The 16,897-nt window shown below is 44.0% G+C and overlaps 1 protein-coding gene across 1 annotated transcript in view; it reads right to left on the bottom strand.

Annotated features, from left to right (window-relative positions):
* The window catches only part of HLTF (helicase like transcription factor), a 58,807-nt gene extending 41,964 nt beyond the window's left edge, over positions 1-16,843 (bottom strand). Inside the window, exons 1-4 of the mRNA XM_018568888.1 lie at positions 16,833-16,843; positions 12,458-12,662; positions 10,505-10,671; positions 4,451-4,584 (exon numbers count right to left, since the gene is read on the bottom strand). Of these exons, the coding sequence (XP_018424390.1) occupies positions 4,451-4,584; positions 10,505-10,671; positions 12,458-12,662; positions 16,833-16,843 (517 nt within the window). The remainder of the gene's footprint in view (positions 1-4,450; positions 4,585-10,504; positions 10,672-12,457; positions 12,663-16,832) is intronic.
* Between the last annotated feature and the right edge of the window lie 54 nt (positions 16,844-16,897).

Genomic DNA, 16,897 nt, shown 5'->3' on the forward strand with positions numbered 1-16,897 from the left:
TTTCCTCCCCGCGCCCACACGCGAGGAAACAAAAAAAAAAAAAAAAAAAAACTTTAAACCGCAGGTGACAGCTGTATAGCTGCCCGATTGCTTGTATGCTGCGTGAAAGTAAGCACCCCCCCTCCGCTAACCCGTACTCCATATTCCCTGGGCATGGCAGCTCTCTGTACTGAGATCAACACACTTACACCTGCTAATCTCCCCTCCGATCACTGAATGTGGAGGGGAGATCAGCAGGCCTTCAGCCCGTCATTTCTTTGGCTGCTTTAGCCAGAGAAGAAGCTGTTGAAGCAGATCTGCATCATCAGCTTCATTGGGGGTCTCTATGTGACATTAGAGGTCTAATAGATGCAGATGTCTCCATAAAGAGAACCCGTCACTGTATATTTGCAATAAAGATAGTAATAAAGTTAAGTGTGTTAAAAAAAATTATAAAACAGCAGAAAGGCATCATGGCACACTCACAAAACCAGCATGTAAAACAACATGTCTCACCACTAAGGATAATGACAGAGGTTTGGATACACGTCTTCAGCCGTTTTGTGAGTGTGCCATGATGCCTTTCTGCTGTTTTACTATTCAAAGCCCATTTCGTGTGCACCTTACTGTATAACTGGTAACAAATTGTTGAGTGCGTTTGTCGTTTGTTTTGCTTAAAAAAATTATAGTCGGGGGCGGGGCTTGCCAATGGCGGTGACTGGACGTGTTCGTCCTTAGCTCCGTAACACCGGACCGGGCATCGGCGTTAAAGTGCCTCACCGCCGCACACCATGGGCTCCAAAAGAGGCAAAAAGTCGCAGGGCTCCAAGCCGGACCGCGCGCGGACACCGAGAGCCGCCATATCCAGCTTCTTTGCGGCCCCGGCGGCCACGCGATCTGCTGGCGCTGCAGGCCGTACGGCGGCCCCACGTGGAGTCTCCCCAGAAGGCACTGACTCACCCTCCTCCCAGCCAGCCGACATGTCCCCCGTTCTGGCGGATCCAGAGGCCTCCTCTGACGAGGATTCAATACAGGAGGGCTCCACAGGGGATGTCCGGCGTCTGCTGGACCACCTCCCTTCCAAAAGGGATATGGAGGCCCTGTTTGCTAGGTTTGAGCATGTGCACAGGACGGACGTGGCGGGCCTGCATGACGCTATCAAGGGGGTCCACAAACGCCTGGATACAGTGGATTCACATCTGGATACCCATCGCATGGCCATCAATGCACTACAAGCCACAGCTTTAAACCAACATAAGCTGCTGCAGTCTGTGTGGATGCACATGGATGATGCTGAAGATAGGAATCGAAGGAACAACGTTAGAATTCGCGGCCTTCCGGAGGCGACAGGGACGGCGGACCTGGAACCCACCATCAGAGGTATCTTTAACTCACTACTTGATAGGGGAGCGACAGATCCTATCGAACTTGACAGGGTGCATCGAGTCCCGGGATACCGCAACCCTGCGTCGCAACAACCTAGGGATGTCCTGTGTCGGGTCCACTTCTATAAACTGATGGAGGAAATTATGTCCAAGGCCCGGGAACGGGGATCCATTGACTTTGACGGTGCAACCATTACCTTCTTCCCTGACCTGTCGCCCCGGACCATGGCTCGCCGCAGGGCTTTGCGGCCTCTCACAGCGTCCCTGCAAGACCTTCACATCCCTTACAGATGGGGTTACCCTTTCCAACTGTCAGTGCGTCACAATGGTCGCCTGGTGATTCTTCGCTCCCCGACTGATCTGGCAGGATTTACTGCAGCACTGGGACTCCCCGCAGTTGAATTGGATCCATGGCCGGACCCTCCGGCTCCCGTGCTTCCTGAGGTGCCCTCACTGCCCCAATGGACTGAAGTTTCCCATTCTAAGAAGTCACGGAAAGATTATGCCACTCGCAGCTCTCTACCATAATGAGGATGGATGGATGTCTCTGCTTCAACCTTGCGTGAGGATTTCGTTATCTCTTTACCTGGCTCTCTCTTTGGTGTTTTTCGTTCCCGTATTTTTTGCTATTGTTTTGCCTCTGGTAACATTTTGGATGGAAGAATCCCCCGGTACCTTGATGCCCTGTGGATCACAGTTCTCCTTTACCCTGGCGGATGCCCTGGCAGTTTGACGTTGTTTGCTGAACCCTGGGACCTGCCCTTGTTACTGGGATCCCTCTGTTGACTCGACCCCACGAGTCCTTGGGCACGCGGAGAGCCCCCTATGGGGGTGATCCCCTGGATACACGCATCCTTGCCGCCTACACACCAGAGGAAATAGCGTTCTACCAGAAGTCCTGGGATCCCCCCCTGAACTGTGGGACTGTACCTCCGTCTGTGACCCAGGAAGGAAGATTCAACTCGGGTGATATGCTGCCTTACTGTTGCCTGTTGAATGTGTTGCATTATGTGCTGTTCCTTTGCTCCCCTGGGATTTGCCGGCTGGGAACGGGGCCCATACACCTCCCTATAGTGCCTGAGAGGGATGGCCCCCTGGTAGCCTCTCTCTGTACCCGAGTGTAGGTAGCGGGACGCCTGTACTACTTTTACTGTGTAACATTTGGTATGCTGTCTTTACGGTGCACATGGAATAGCTACTAGGACCCGCTCCCATTCCCTGCTTCCCCTCCCCCAAAAATTATGGCCCTATACAGAGGTGTTCTCATTTCCCACGCCTCTAGACTAAAAAAAGGCACGTTCGGCGGACATCACTGCCCTATTGAGCGACATCCATGGGCTTGAACTCAGTCATAAGTCTTCCCGTGACGCCTCCATATTATTGACCCTGGAGCAGAAACGCGTAGAACTTCGATCCCTGCTTGATCTCAGCTTTCTTAAATACAGGGAATCTTTGCGTAGATCGCTGTATGAACACGGGGACAAGTGTGGACGTCTCTTGGCACGCTCCGTCCGAACACAACTTGCCCGCACATATATCCCTAAAATTCAAACGAAAGATGCCCAGGTGGTTCACCGTACCGATCAAATTGCGCACGCTTTTCAGACTTACTATGCCGATCTATATAACCTGCCCGTGCCGGGGGCATCCTTACCATCCCCGGACCTCACAGACGATGCGGCTTCCTATATTGCAGCCACCCCTCTCCCAACCCTCCCACCTGAGGCCATTGCCCTCATTACGGAACCATTCTCGGTAGAGGAAGTATCTGCCGCCACCACTTTTAACTCTGTGTCGGCCAACTGCCCCTTCACCAAGCAGTCACAGGAGGCTCATATAACTATAATCCCTAAAGCAGATAAGGACCCTACTCTTTGCTCCAACTATCGCCCGATCTCTCTCATCAATGTGGATCTCAAATTATATGCGAAACTCCTTGCAACTCGCCTCAGCCACTACATTCCCTCCTTGATCCATTTGGATCAGGTAGGGTTCGTCCCATTCCGTGAGGCCAGGGACAATACTATCAAGTCCCTGACGCTCATAAAAAAAAATTATAGTCACATATAAAAAATTTAAAAAAACTTGCCCCCAAGTACATACAAAGGTAAAAATATAGTTTGGGTGCGCCTACCTGCGAAAATGACGCACCCTATTACCGCAAACAGAGTGTGAGAAATAATTCTAGGGCCAACAATCACTGTTAACCCTAAACTGAGGAGCAGTAAATGCTTTTAAAGCGCAGCCAATACGGCCAATTTTAGGTATTGCCGTTTCTTGCAATTTCACAGGAGTGCACAATTTTAAGGCTTGACATGTTTGGTGTCTATTTAGGTGACGTAACCCCGTCTTTAATATTTTACAAAAATTGGGTACTAATAAATGCCTCATAATATAACGCAGTGAAAAAAATGGTTTTATTTTTTTAAGAAAATAAGGTGATTAAATACCACCAAAAGAAAGCCCTGTCTCCAAAAAAATGACATATAAAATGTATTTCAGTACAGCAAAACTAAATGTCAAAGTACTGCAGTGGTGAATACTGAAAAATGGCCTGGCTAGGAAGCCAGGCAATTAACAAAAAACGGGGAATTAACACCCCCCCCCCCGGTCATAAAGTGGTTAAATACTTTACTTCCACATTTCCACAAAAATATGTTGTCAGTAAAGAAAGAGGAAAAAGTGAAAATTTTTCAGCAATGTACAAGCACATCCACAGGATCTAAGCATTTTAAAGTACTTGGTATAAGAGCGGACCGCAGACCAAAACTCATCATTCTTCTGCTTCAGCCTGGTCAGAGATAAACAATGCCCTTCAGAAAATAGGGAATTCTACGTATGCAGTGTGACTCTCTAGGCTAGAACAGTAAAGCATGCAGGTCTCTATTATACTGTATTTTAGGCTCCATTCTTCTAAGACACCACACGAGCCCCAGGCCAAGGTGAACCAAGGAGAATGCAGAGTTTTGGTCTGAAGTCCATGTTATTTATGAATACATTAGGGAAGGTAATAAAGGGTCAGTAAGGAGATTGTCCTGGTAGTTTCTGTCCCAATAACAATTAAAAAAAGATTTGATAGTACTTACTCTGTGTCAATGGTCCAAGTTTGAAACCATATTTCTTCATATGGTCCAGAACAACTTGCTTGTTTTCCTCTCTTCCCCAAAAACTCAGGTTCACTGGCATAGTAAAGGCATTATGAGCCCCATACGGCACAATACTAAAATATAATGTATAAAGATCAATATAGAACAATTCACTTAAACAAGATCGACACTATTGTGTTTTGGCAATATTGTCTTGCAAAAAAAATATATTTATTTTCTATGCAATCTACAAACAACAAAATGTAACAAAACAAGACAACCCAACAAGTTTGACAAGTGTTAATTTTGAAACAACTGTTACATTCAAGTACCTTAAAGTGACATTAAACCTTCAGATTTTTTAACATAAAACAATACTGTAATGTGCGCCTTACTGTAATCCATGGTTGTTTCCCTTCTCTTTGCTGCTCTTCCTTTTAAATCTGTATCTGTTCTCATGCTTGGGGAGAACTTCTGTTTTGCAGCAGACTGCCTTGTCTCAGGAATGGATACACGGTGTCTGTGTATACGTTTGTATAGGCTTGTAACCTGAGCCAGCACTACAGGAAGAGGCCCTGAGCTGAAAAGGGAAGTTCTCCCCAAGCATGAGAAGACATGAGGATTTAAAAGGAAGAGCAGCAAAGAGAAGGGAAACTACCATGGATTACAGTAAGGCACACATTACAGTATTGGTTTATGTAAAAAAATCTGAGGGTTTAATGTCACTTTAACTATTAATAAAAATGTCTCTTATTTGTGTATCACTCGGCTGTAGATCCTCAAATCATCTCTGAATCGGTGCCGACACTGTCCTTCCTTGTGGTGGGTGGCTAAGTTTGTTCCCCATGGTCCCTGTGTGTGTTGTAAAGTATCCACTGCTCCAAGCTCACTCCTGTGATGGACTACAATCTCATGTTTAGTTCACTAATTTGTATTGAGATTGTAGTCTATCAGAGGAGTAAGCTTGAAGTGGTGACTACTTTACAACACACACAGGGACCATAGGGAAGAAAAGTAGCCACCCTCCAGAAGGAAGGACAATGTCAGCATCAATTCAGAGATGATTTGAGGATCTACTGTCGAGTGATACACAAATAAATTTTTTGTTAATAGTTGAGGAACTTGAATGTATTTTTAAGATTTAACTTCCCAGTTTAGTGTCACTTTAACCATTTCAATGTGTGGGACAAGTCACTGGCAGGAAAAGGGTTGACTTAAGAGTTAACTGCGGGTTAATAAGCAATACCATCCATTTATTTATTTTTTACTTGCAATGTATGTACCCTCAGACAGTCTATTGGTAGCGCTAGCCCTGCAAAGACATCCCATAAAGCAGCGCTCCAAAACTAATAGGAGATCTGTGATATCCATGTAACAGGTCACACCAATTATCTCAGAAGCATTTAGAAAAAAGGAAGACCATCAGCTACTAGTGCTGTATATGTGAAGCCGCTAGCAATGATACCCCAAATAGTTTACTGTGGAGTAGGGATGAGCCGAGTGTTCGATTCGAACATCGGCAGTTCGAGTGTTTACCAAACTTTATGGGATGTTCGCGGTTTGTTCGACCGCGGACATTCCATAAGGCCAAATGCCCTCTGAAGCTCTGATTTGTTAAAGTCTTGCACCTGACCACAAGTCAGGTGCAAGACTTTGCCCAATCAGGGCTCAGTATTGAATTAGAGCCATGATCAGGTGCAAGACTTTGCCCAATCAGGGCTCAGTATTGAATTAGAGCCATGATTGGGCAAAGTCATGATGACTCTGCCCAATCATGGCCTGCCTATCAGATGTCGGTAAACTACACAATTGGGCGCCCAATTGTGTATGTTTTTCCGGCATCCGTCAAAATGCCATTATGCAGCGGGGAGCAGATGGGATGGCGGCCAGCCGGTTTTCTTATTTATTATTATTTCTCTTTATTTTTTATTGTTTTATTTTGTCGTCGTCGTGGACAACGATGGACGCCGTGATTGACCCTGGATTATGTCGGTGGATAATTTTTTTTTTTTTTTTAAATAAAAGACTTGTCAAAAACATGTCTTCCATCCGGTCCGGGCAATGTCTGTGCACTGAGAATGGAGGGAGATCACGACCCGATCTCCCTCGGCTCTCCTCCCAGTCTCTGAATGCAGGAAGTGATGTATATTACATCACTTCCGCATTCCTCTGTCACTCTCAGGTACAGAAACTGGAGAGAAGCTGATGAAGCAGATCTGTGCTTCATCAGCTTCTCTGGGGGTCCCTAGGTGACATTAGGGGTCTTAGAGACCCCTGATGTCTCCATAAAGGGGACCAGTCACTGCAATTTGTAATCACATAGGGTACTTCTTAGCACCCTATGTGATAACAATAAAGTGTAAAAAAAAAAATTGCTCACAAAATAAATAAAAATGTACACACACAAAAGCAAAAAAATTTTTTTTCAAGTTCCCCACCACCACATAGATGCGCAAAAATGACGATTGCTCCAATTATGCCGCACGTGTTACATATCACCGCGAATGTCGCAATGAGAGCAATAATTTTAGGGCCATCAATCACTAATAACACTAAACTGATGAGCGGTAAAATCTTTTAAAGCGTCGCCTCTGACCAATTTTGGCTATGGTGTTGTTTTGCGATTTCGCAGGCGCGCGCAATGTTAAGGCTTGACATGTTTGGTGTCTATTTACCCGACTTTTATATTTTAGCAAAAAATTGGGTAAAAATAAATGTTTCCTAAAATAATAAAGGGAAAACCATTTTTTTTAATATTCAGTACTTTTTTTGTTATATAGTAAAAAATAAAAACCGCAGTGGTGATTAAATACCACCAAAAGAAAGCTCTATGTGTCCCTATTGTGTCTATGTGGCTCTATTGTATAAAATTCATTTCAGTATAGCATTGCATGACGGAATAAACGTGAGCCAAAATACCACAGCGTTGAATACTGAAAAATGGCCTGGTCAGGAAGGGGGTTTATAAACAACCCGGTCAGCAAGTGGTTAAAAACAGTATTTTTTTTTTTTTTGGCATTGATTCATGTCCCCCAGGGCAGTACCCAGACCCCCATACACCTTTTATGACCAATAACTTGCATATAAGCCCTCCTAAAGGGGACATTCATTTTTGAATGTTCGACCCCCATTGACTTCCATTGAGTTCGAATTCAAACTTTTCGGCCGTTTAAATGTTCGAATACTAACCAAACACGGGGTTGTTCGGCTCATCACTACTGTTTAGCTCACACTAAACATATCCAGAATTTGGGAAAAGAATTACCATCATCTTCTGAATCCCAATATGTAAAGCCACAGGCATTGATACCCCACATCTATTACCATGGAGCACCCCAATACAAGGACACCCCCCTCCATAGATCTTCACTAAAGATAGCATAACTAACAGCACTGACCGCCAGTGTAACAAAAGTATTCACAATGACTGCCAATGTAACGAAAGTATTCACAATGACCGCCAATGTAACGAAAGTATTCACAATGACCGCCAATGTAACAAAAGTATTCGCACTGATCGCCAACGTAACGAAAGTGATCATAATGACCGCCAATGTAATGAGGTATCTAGGTCCTGGTATATATGTAACAAATAAGTCAAAGCAACTGGACTTGCTGTATTTTTCTTGAAAACGTTTCACTGGTCATCCAGTCTTCTTTCTTCCTTAGCATAGGCAATTTGCATATGAATTAGCCACAATATTTACATATGAAATGGTTGTGGCTTATTAATAGGCAAATTACCGCAACCCATTCATATGCTAATATCTCGGCCAGGACAGTGCAGGAAGTGCACCAGCAAGCTCCGGAGAGAGCTGGGTGAGGACTTGTTTTTCTGCCATCCCCCACCAGCGCCCTCATGCGCCTGCTTGTGTCGCCTGTATAGTAGCGTCGGCTCTGACAGTAAGCTACTGTGATACACATCAAATTCCGGATTGCAAAAAACAGGGGAAAAGAGGATCAGAGCATGCCACACAAGCCTGAGGTATTTTGATGTTTTTTTAGGGCATGTAGATAAACCGTAGTTTTTGAGGTCAGGAAAACCATATGGTGAATGTGTCAGGTCAGACCCCAACGTTTGACAGGATCTCTGAATGGAAAGACTACAAGTCTAATCAGTCACCGCAGCAAAGGGACATGTTCTTAATGGAATATACGTGCGGTAACATCACCCTACGTGTAGTCCATTCATTCTTTCTCTTGTCCATGTCCGTACCTCAGTACAGAGATTCAGTAACATGGACAGGAAGAAGAAGTGTGGACTACAAGTGCAGTGCCGTCACCGCACTTGTATTCCATTGAGGAAGACTAAGCAGGAGCCACATCATTGCACCACGATTCACTGATCACGGTTGCAATGTTTTAACGGCTCCAGTAAAAAAAATAGAAGTGCATGTTTTCTTTTATGAAGTAGTGTACATATTTTTTTTTCTAAATGGTGGAATTTCCCTTTAACACCAGTGATCCCAGTGGAACTCCAATCAGTTAAATACATAACAAATATAATTATTATGGCAGATAAATCTATTCATGTATTCATAATTGTTTTCAACTCTAGCCCTGGGACACATACTCACCCTTCAAGCTTTGCTAACTTTCTGTCCATAATCTGGGCCAAAGCTGCAGCCAGTTCTTTCTTTATATGACCGACCTGTTCTCCATTAACATTGTTCACCTTGACTGCATTTCTGTCATATTGGTTGCTGGGTTCACGCATATCCAGAATTTGGGAAAAGAATTACCATCATCTTCTGAATCCCAATATGTAAAGCCACAGGCATTGATACCCCACATCTATTACCATGGAGCACCCCAATACAAGGACACCCCCCTCCATAGATCTTCACTAAAGATAGCATAACTAACAGCACTGACCGCCAGTGTAACAAAAGTATTCACAATGACTGCCAATGTAACGAAAGTATTCACAATGACCGCCAATGTAACGAAAGTATTCACAATGACCGCCAATGTAACAAAAGTATTCGCACTGATCGCCAACGTAACGAAAGTGATCATAATGACCGCCAATGTAATGAGGTATCTAGGTCCTGGTATATATGTAACAAATAAGTCAAAGCAACTGGACTTGCTGTATTTTTCTTGAAAACGTTTCACTGGTCATCCAGTCTTCTTTCTTCCTTAGCATAGGCAATTTGCATATGAATTAGCCACAATATTTACATATGAAATGGTTGTGGCTTATTAATAGGCAAATTACCGCAACCCATTCATATGCTAATATCTCGGCCAGGACAGTGCAGGAAGTGCACCAGCAAGCTCCGGAGAGAGCTGGGTGAGGACTTGTTTTTCTGCCATCCCCCACCAGCGCCCTCATGCGCCTGCTTGTGTCGCCTGTATAGTAGCGTCGGCTCTGACAGTAAGCTACTGTGATACACATCAAATTCCGGATTGCAAAAAACAGGGGAAAAGAGGATCAGAGCATGCCACACAAGCCTGAGGTATTTTGATGTTTTTTTAGGGCATGTAGATAAACCGTAGTTTTTGAGGTCAGGAAAACCATATGGTGAATGTGTCAGGTCAGACCCCAACGTTTGACAGGATCTCTGAATGGAAAGACTACAAGTCTAATCAGTCACCGCAGCAAAGGGACATGTTCTTAATGGAATATACGTGCGGTAACATCACCCTACGTGTAGTCCATTCATTCTTTCTCTTGTCCATGTCCGTACCTCAGTACAGAGATTCAGTAACATGGACAGGAAGAAGAAGTGTGGACTACAAGTGCAGTGCCGTCACCGCACTTGTATTCCATTGAGGAAGACTAAGCAGGAGCCACATCATTGCACCACGATTCACTGATCACGGTTGCAATGTTTTAACGGCTCCAGTAAAAAAAATAGAAGTGCATGTTTTCTTTTATGAAGTAGTGTACATATTTTTTTTTCTAAATGGTGGAATTTCCCTTTAACACCAGTGATCCCAGTGGAACTCCAATCAGTTAAATACATAACAAATATAATTATTATGGCAGATAAATCTATTCATGTATTCATAATTGTTTTCAACTCTAGCCCTGGGACACATACTCACCCTTCAAGCTTTGCTAACTTTCTGTCCATAATCTGGGCCAAAGCTGCAGCCAGTTCTTTCTTTATATGACCGACCTGTTCTCCATTAACATTGTTCACCTTGACTGCATTTCTGTCATATTGGTTGCTGGGTTCACGCTGAAGTGCAACCATCTCGTTATTGTTAACCTGAAAATACCAATATGTTATGTCTGTGAAGGTTCTCATTCATCCAGGTCATGGTATATCTGTAACAAAGAAGCCAAGGCAACTGGACGTGCTGTATTTTTCTTGAAGACGTTTCACTGGTCATCCAACCAGCTTCATCAATTCCGAATGACTTGTACAAAAATTATCTGGGAATAAATATGGTTTATGTGGATTGTCGCTCCAATCCACATAATCGGTTAGTCACAACCAGGTGTTGATTGTATTTGCATAATTGGAGTCTAGGAGGTGTTTTTAACCTGCCCAGTAAGAGGTGTTAAAACAGCATAGATGTCTCACCCCCCCGCCCCCTCTATTCATGCTTGTATGTATATTTAAAAAAAAAAAAAGGAATCCCAGAGCACTATGGATAAGCTAAATAGACAGCACAGAGAATGCAGTTAACTTTGAGGCTGTGGTTTGTCTGAATGAAACCGGATATGGAGTCGTCTGATAAGGGATACTGTAAACAAATGGGGTTCTTACAGAAAAGACAGAAACAAAACATACTGCTAATGATATGAAAAGGGGCTGTATGCTCTACCTGTTGTCTAAATAGAAGTCTCCATGATACAGTAATACCTCAATTCACGAATGTTTCTGTTCGCAAACAATTCGGTTCACAAACAGGAAGTTCAGCAAAGTTTTGCTTCTGTTCGCGAACTCCAAATCGGGTGACGAACACGACCATCTTCCCCGCTCTGACACAGGGTCGTGGCTTCCTCTAGTCGAGATCGCGGTCGCAGGCAGACCTGTGCACACTTGCTGTGAAGATTTTTTTGTGTGCTTTGTAGCACATACAGTAGTGTACAGTACTATTCAATCCAGCATGGCTCCAAAGAAAGTGCAGTGCGAGCATAGTGGTAAAAAGAAAGTGCAGAGTGGTAATGAATTTACATGTGGTTCAGAACGGATTAACCTTATTTACATTGGACCTTATGGGGAAATTTGAATCGTGGAACCAATTAACTTTGTGAACTGAGGTACCACTGTATATATATCCAATATTTTATATTCAGCTATAAAAGAGAACATTTTTCTTTTGTTTAAGTCCTGACCACTGTATACAAAAAAGGAAGATGTTCTGCTGTCTAATTTGTTTACATTTACAAAGTCCTGAACGCATTCAGTAAGGACAGGAACAAACTACAAAATCAAGACAAGGGGGTCAGTGTCTTTGTCCGGCTAGATTATAGTGAATTAGGCTCCATTCTTGCCTATATATTTTAGGTTGATTAGGGATTCCTGCATCAGTAACTTGCAATTTCCTGCAGCAGGAATCCCTAATCTGCTATTCACAAGCGGCAGCTGTCACCTATTTAAGTTTATGTTCAGGTGACAGCGGCTGCATTACATGCGGTTGGTAATCAATCACACTCCCTGGACGCACAATCAATGCATCTCAGTTTTGTAAAGCTCTGCGCAAACTGTTGGCGGTATATAAATCCTGTATAATAATAATAATGCAACCAGGGAGAGTGATTGATTCCTAACCAATTGTAATCATATGTCTAATTGCACCTAAAATATAAATGTGAATGGGACCTAATGCCCACTGACACAATTATATTGTAGTACTTACTAATGTGCAGAATGTCAACACTGCACCACCCCAAACAGGCTGCACAAAGCAAATCACACTTGAAAAGGTTCCCATTTATACCTAATGTTTGGCAGTAAATTCATCTCCCGGTTCCAGCCCTGGTTTACTACACTTGTTCTTTACTCTAACCATGTTATATTCTTCAGTAAATGACATGACACTTACCACCCCAGTATAATAACGCAAGCCAACCACATTCCCTCTCAACATTCCAAACAAAACGGAGGAATCAAAATCTTCCTCTGCGGAGGAGGAATCATTAGTCGATGGCAGGTTGTCTGGCTCCGGGTCAAAAAAAAGATTTGAAGACGAATACTGACTTCCGCTCCTGCCATGCTGATTGGCCAGGAACTGTCTCACGGCAAAGTCTCTACAAAACAAAAATGCTGTAGTGAGGAAGCTTTCATAAACAGGATAATGAATACCAGTATCTAATAACAAGATTCTGTTCCTATAGATATTGGTGCATCACACCCCCTCTCTTTCTCACTTTTACATATTGTACAGAGAGGAAAGTCGGCCCCCCCACTATACACATTAATGAGGTTTGGTAGGGAATGATGTATAATCGTTCTGCCCAGAGAATAGTTGGGCGAATGCCGATCGTACAGAATTCCCACCACTAGATTGCGCCCCAGGCGCACAGAAATTTCCTATGCTCCTCAGCTCCATTTAGCGGCAGGGATGCTATGTGAACGGCATTCACCCAGCTACTCACTGGACAGAACAGTTATCTGCCTCTTAAAGTGGAACTTTATTTTGGGAAAAAAAAACTACTGCCAGGAAGGCTTTTTATTGTAGAAGGAACATGCTACATACAGTATGTCTCTCCCCCAATAAAGAGCTCTTTTTCTGCCTATCAGCAATTTTTCTGCGCATGCTCAGCTCAGTGTATATTCTGGGCATACATTGGTGAAAGGGATGAATTAACTCCCGTACAAATACACAGGATTTATGTCATCCTGGGCCAGCCAATTAAGATGACTGAAGTTGCCAAATCCGAAAGACCGAATATAGATGTTGGCACTGGCCTCCTCTCTGACATGGAGTGGAGTATATCGGGCTTTAGTTACACTTTAAGGGCTCATTCACACCAGATGTATATCTGCATTACACCCCCCTGCACACCATACACTAGCTTGCATATGTTATATGGAGAATAACATGAAGCTGCCAAATCCAGAAGACTGTGTAAAGAAGTCAGCACTGGTAAGGGAGCTATAAGGAAAATAACATGTGCCGGCCAGTGTGAACGTGCCCCAAGTGTTATCAAGGAGGTTATACAGATGTGTCCCCTGCACTCCTTACAGCATTCACAACCTTGGATTTAAAAGAGGTGCTCGCAGTGATGATCACGGATGTCGCCATGCATGTCAAACTTCTATAGGAAGATCACTAGCACTCAGACGATTTTGTCAAATCCTTGTGCTCATTCAGGGGTGTGGAAATTTAAAAAAAACTCCTACTTGTCCAAGGGATAAAGCGGGGGGGCGAATCTACTTGTCCCTCATGACAATATACTTGTTCCAATACAAAAAAACAAACAGTTTTAATCAAAACGAAGGATGCACCTGTACCGGTAATCCGGTATCGAATATAAGTACTGATATTTTGCTTTCGGTGCTCGCCAGTATGGATACCGGTGCTTCCGCTGGCATGGAGCCGGCTTCTCGGGCAATCAGGAAGCCGGGCAGGGAAGCCAGCTCCATCTTGATTGGCTGGGAAGCCGGTTTCACGGCCAATCACAATCAGCATCGAGCCGGCTTCCCCGCAAATCAGGAAGCAGGGCAGCGAGTAATGGCCAGGAAGCCGCCTCGATGCCGATTGGCTGGGAAGCTGGCTTCCCGGCCAAATCAGCAAGGAGATGGCTTCCCAGGCCAATCAGGAAACCGAGAGGTGGGTCATTACTTGCCGCCCGCTTCCCGATTGCACGGGAAGCTGGCTCTATGTTCTCCTACGGCACTGCCGGTCAGAGGAAATCTTAAATACAAGTACTCACCCAAATACTAGGCATCGGTGCATCCCTAATCAAAACCGTATTTGACTGTGCTAAATAGTGCTTCTCATTGGTCAGTGTGGTCACCTGACCAATGAGTGCTTGCAATTTGCGAGCGAAATAAAAAAATTCATAGAGCAGGACTGCAACAGGCTGAGGGTAAGGACTGTTCGCCGCAGGGTAAGTGTGCCCGGGGGGAGGGAGGGAGGGGGGGTTGGGAGAGACGGGGTCAGATTGGATTGGGTAATTCCATTTTCCCATATTACCTGTGAAAGTGAACGTACCCTTTAATGCACATTTTGTGTGTAGGAGAGTTCTGCTGCCTGTGTACCACAATATGGCACACAGTGGAATGGCAACGCATACACACAATGTCCTACGCATGCGTTTAATTACATGCAGATGGTGGGGGGTTGGTTTTAATGTTTTTTTTACTTTATCACTTATTTTTTACATTTTCATATATTTTACTTTTTTTTTATGTATTATTTTTACTTTTCACTTAAAAGCCCCTATGTGATAGTTTGGAGGTGACAGGTCCCCTTTATGGAACCTGCCCTTCAACAAAGAACAAATGTTCTGTGCAGTTCCTGACAGCCAAGACAGGTGGCGCTGTGCTTACAGCGCTCCGGTCTCAGTGATCACACAGAGCAGACGAAGAACGGACGTGCATTCTTCGCTCTGCTCTACATTTTCTATCCTGAGCTTATGTGCCGTGGTCCCGGGTCCCCCAGAGGAGCGAGGGGTCCCTGAAAACCATGGCGGGACACACACACAACATCGCTGCTTGTTTGATAGAAGCTCCCCGCTGAAGCAGGGCTAAATGTACTGTACAAAAAAGCCTACCCGCCCGGCGCCCGAAACTGCATGTCCCGGGCGTCGGGCGATACGAATTCCACACCTGCCATTTGATATGAAACAGTGTCACATAAATCAATATAGCCAAATATTGATATTTGTCTGTTTTATTATAAATGAACACAAGGATTTGTGATCTTCCTCCTATACAACCAAGGAGGTTATAACATGTTCATCCTTGTGACTATAATGCAGAGAATGCATTCCTATGAGCTGGAGGTCATTCTTTTTTAATTTGTCGCAGTCACATTGAGAAAGTGAAATAAATAAGAACTGAGTGTGTCACATGTCAGATCTATTAATGGAATTGTTGCAAGGTTGACTCAGGTACAGGACTTTCTACTGCACCCATATCACCACAAAAGTGTTGTAAATGCTTTATTGAATGGCAGCCATAGTGTGTTGCAGGTCACTGAGGTGCACTGTGGTGGTGTGTTGGGAAGCATTCAAAATGAAAGGCTCAACAATGCACATATTGGGGGGATTTATAAAAACTGGAGCACTTGGCACAAAGCATATGTCATATTCTGTCATGGGCGAGATGCACCCTGCAGCGAGCAATATTAGTGATCAATACTATAGCAAACAAATATAAACAATTGTGTCGCGCTCTAAACTGAATAAGATCCACAACTTGGAATATAAACACTCCCCACACAATGGAAACCTATACATAAGTGTATGAAATAAAGGGTGGGATTTAGAAATGGTGTGTACAGGCAAAGGCGCAGTGGAGACCGGTGTGAGAAGATTCCAAGAACGTCCGCCGCGAATAGAATTTCATTGCTAGCGGTGATCTGTTTTAGGTCGGTAGTATTTTAATAAAATCCTGTTTATATCTACAGCGCGCACTATGGTATCCGTTTTATCCTTTGTATGATTACTGATACAATGGGGTAAAGTAACTGCATAGCATTTGCAAGTGAAGGTGAAATCCCGCCAGCCTTAGGGCAAAAAAATAAAATAGAGATGGCCTGTATTGGAGCTTTGGAATAAGGTCTGAGTCAGGGGCGTGTAATCAAAGGTGAAGGCTTTTCTGGTGTAGTCCTGATGGTTGTGAAGGGATGATGGAAATCCTATACTGACTGACACATGGCTCAGTTGGATGAGTATTGGATTTGGATACGGACTGAAAACTAATTAATTGACTTTGATGATCACTGAAACATTACACGTGCCTTTATTTTATACACATATTTCACTTATTTATAGGTCTTCATGGTGTGAGGGGTTCATTCCATAATTGAGTTTAGAGCATGGCACAATTGCTTAAAGTAGTTGCCTGCGACAACCAATCAGCGTCTCTCTTCAGTTTGTTCATCTAAGCTTTGAAACTGAAACAGAAAGGCTGATTGGTTGTCATTTTGTCTGACCCAATTTTTATGAGCCCCCCCCCCTCATTGCGTGCTACCGCAACGCGCTAGTATGAATGAGACATTGGGGGTAAGAGGAAGAGCGGTAACAGAGAATAATTAGAGTTCTCCTTTCATTTACAATGTGCCAACATCAATGAATGGACAAACAATACAATCGCCTCTAGCAGCCGGATTTCACTGTAGAGGGCCCAACAACCCGCCTGGCTACCATACACTACACACCGCCATGACATATGTGCCCGCTACCGGGTGGTAGGGATGGAGCGATGGCTATAAATATCCAACCACACTCAGTACAGCGATGCATTACCTCCAGGACATGCTGGAACGTGCCACCACAAAGGGTTAACTTCGCAGCCCCAATCACAGTCCCGA

The sequence above is a fragment of the Nanorana parkeri genome, unplaced genomic scaffold (assembly GCF_000935625.1).
Source record: "Nanorana parkeri isolate BGI_ZX_2015 unplaced genomic scaffold, ASM93562v1 scaffold1259, whole genome shotgun sequence".
NCBI lineage: Eukaryota > Metazoa > Chordata > Amphibia > Anura > Dicroglossidae > Nanorana > Nanorana parkeri.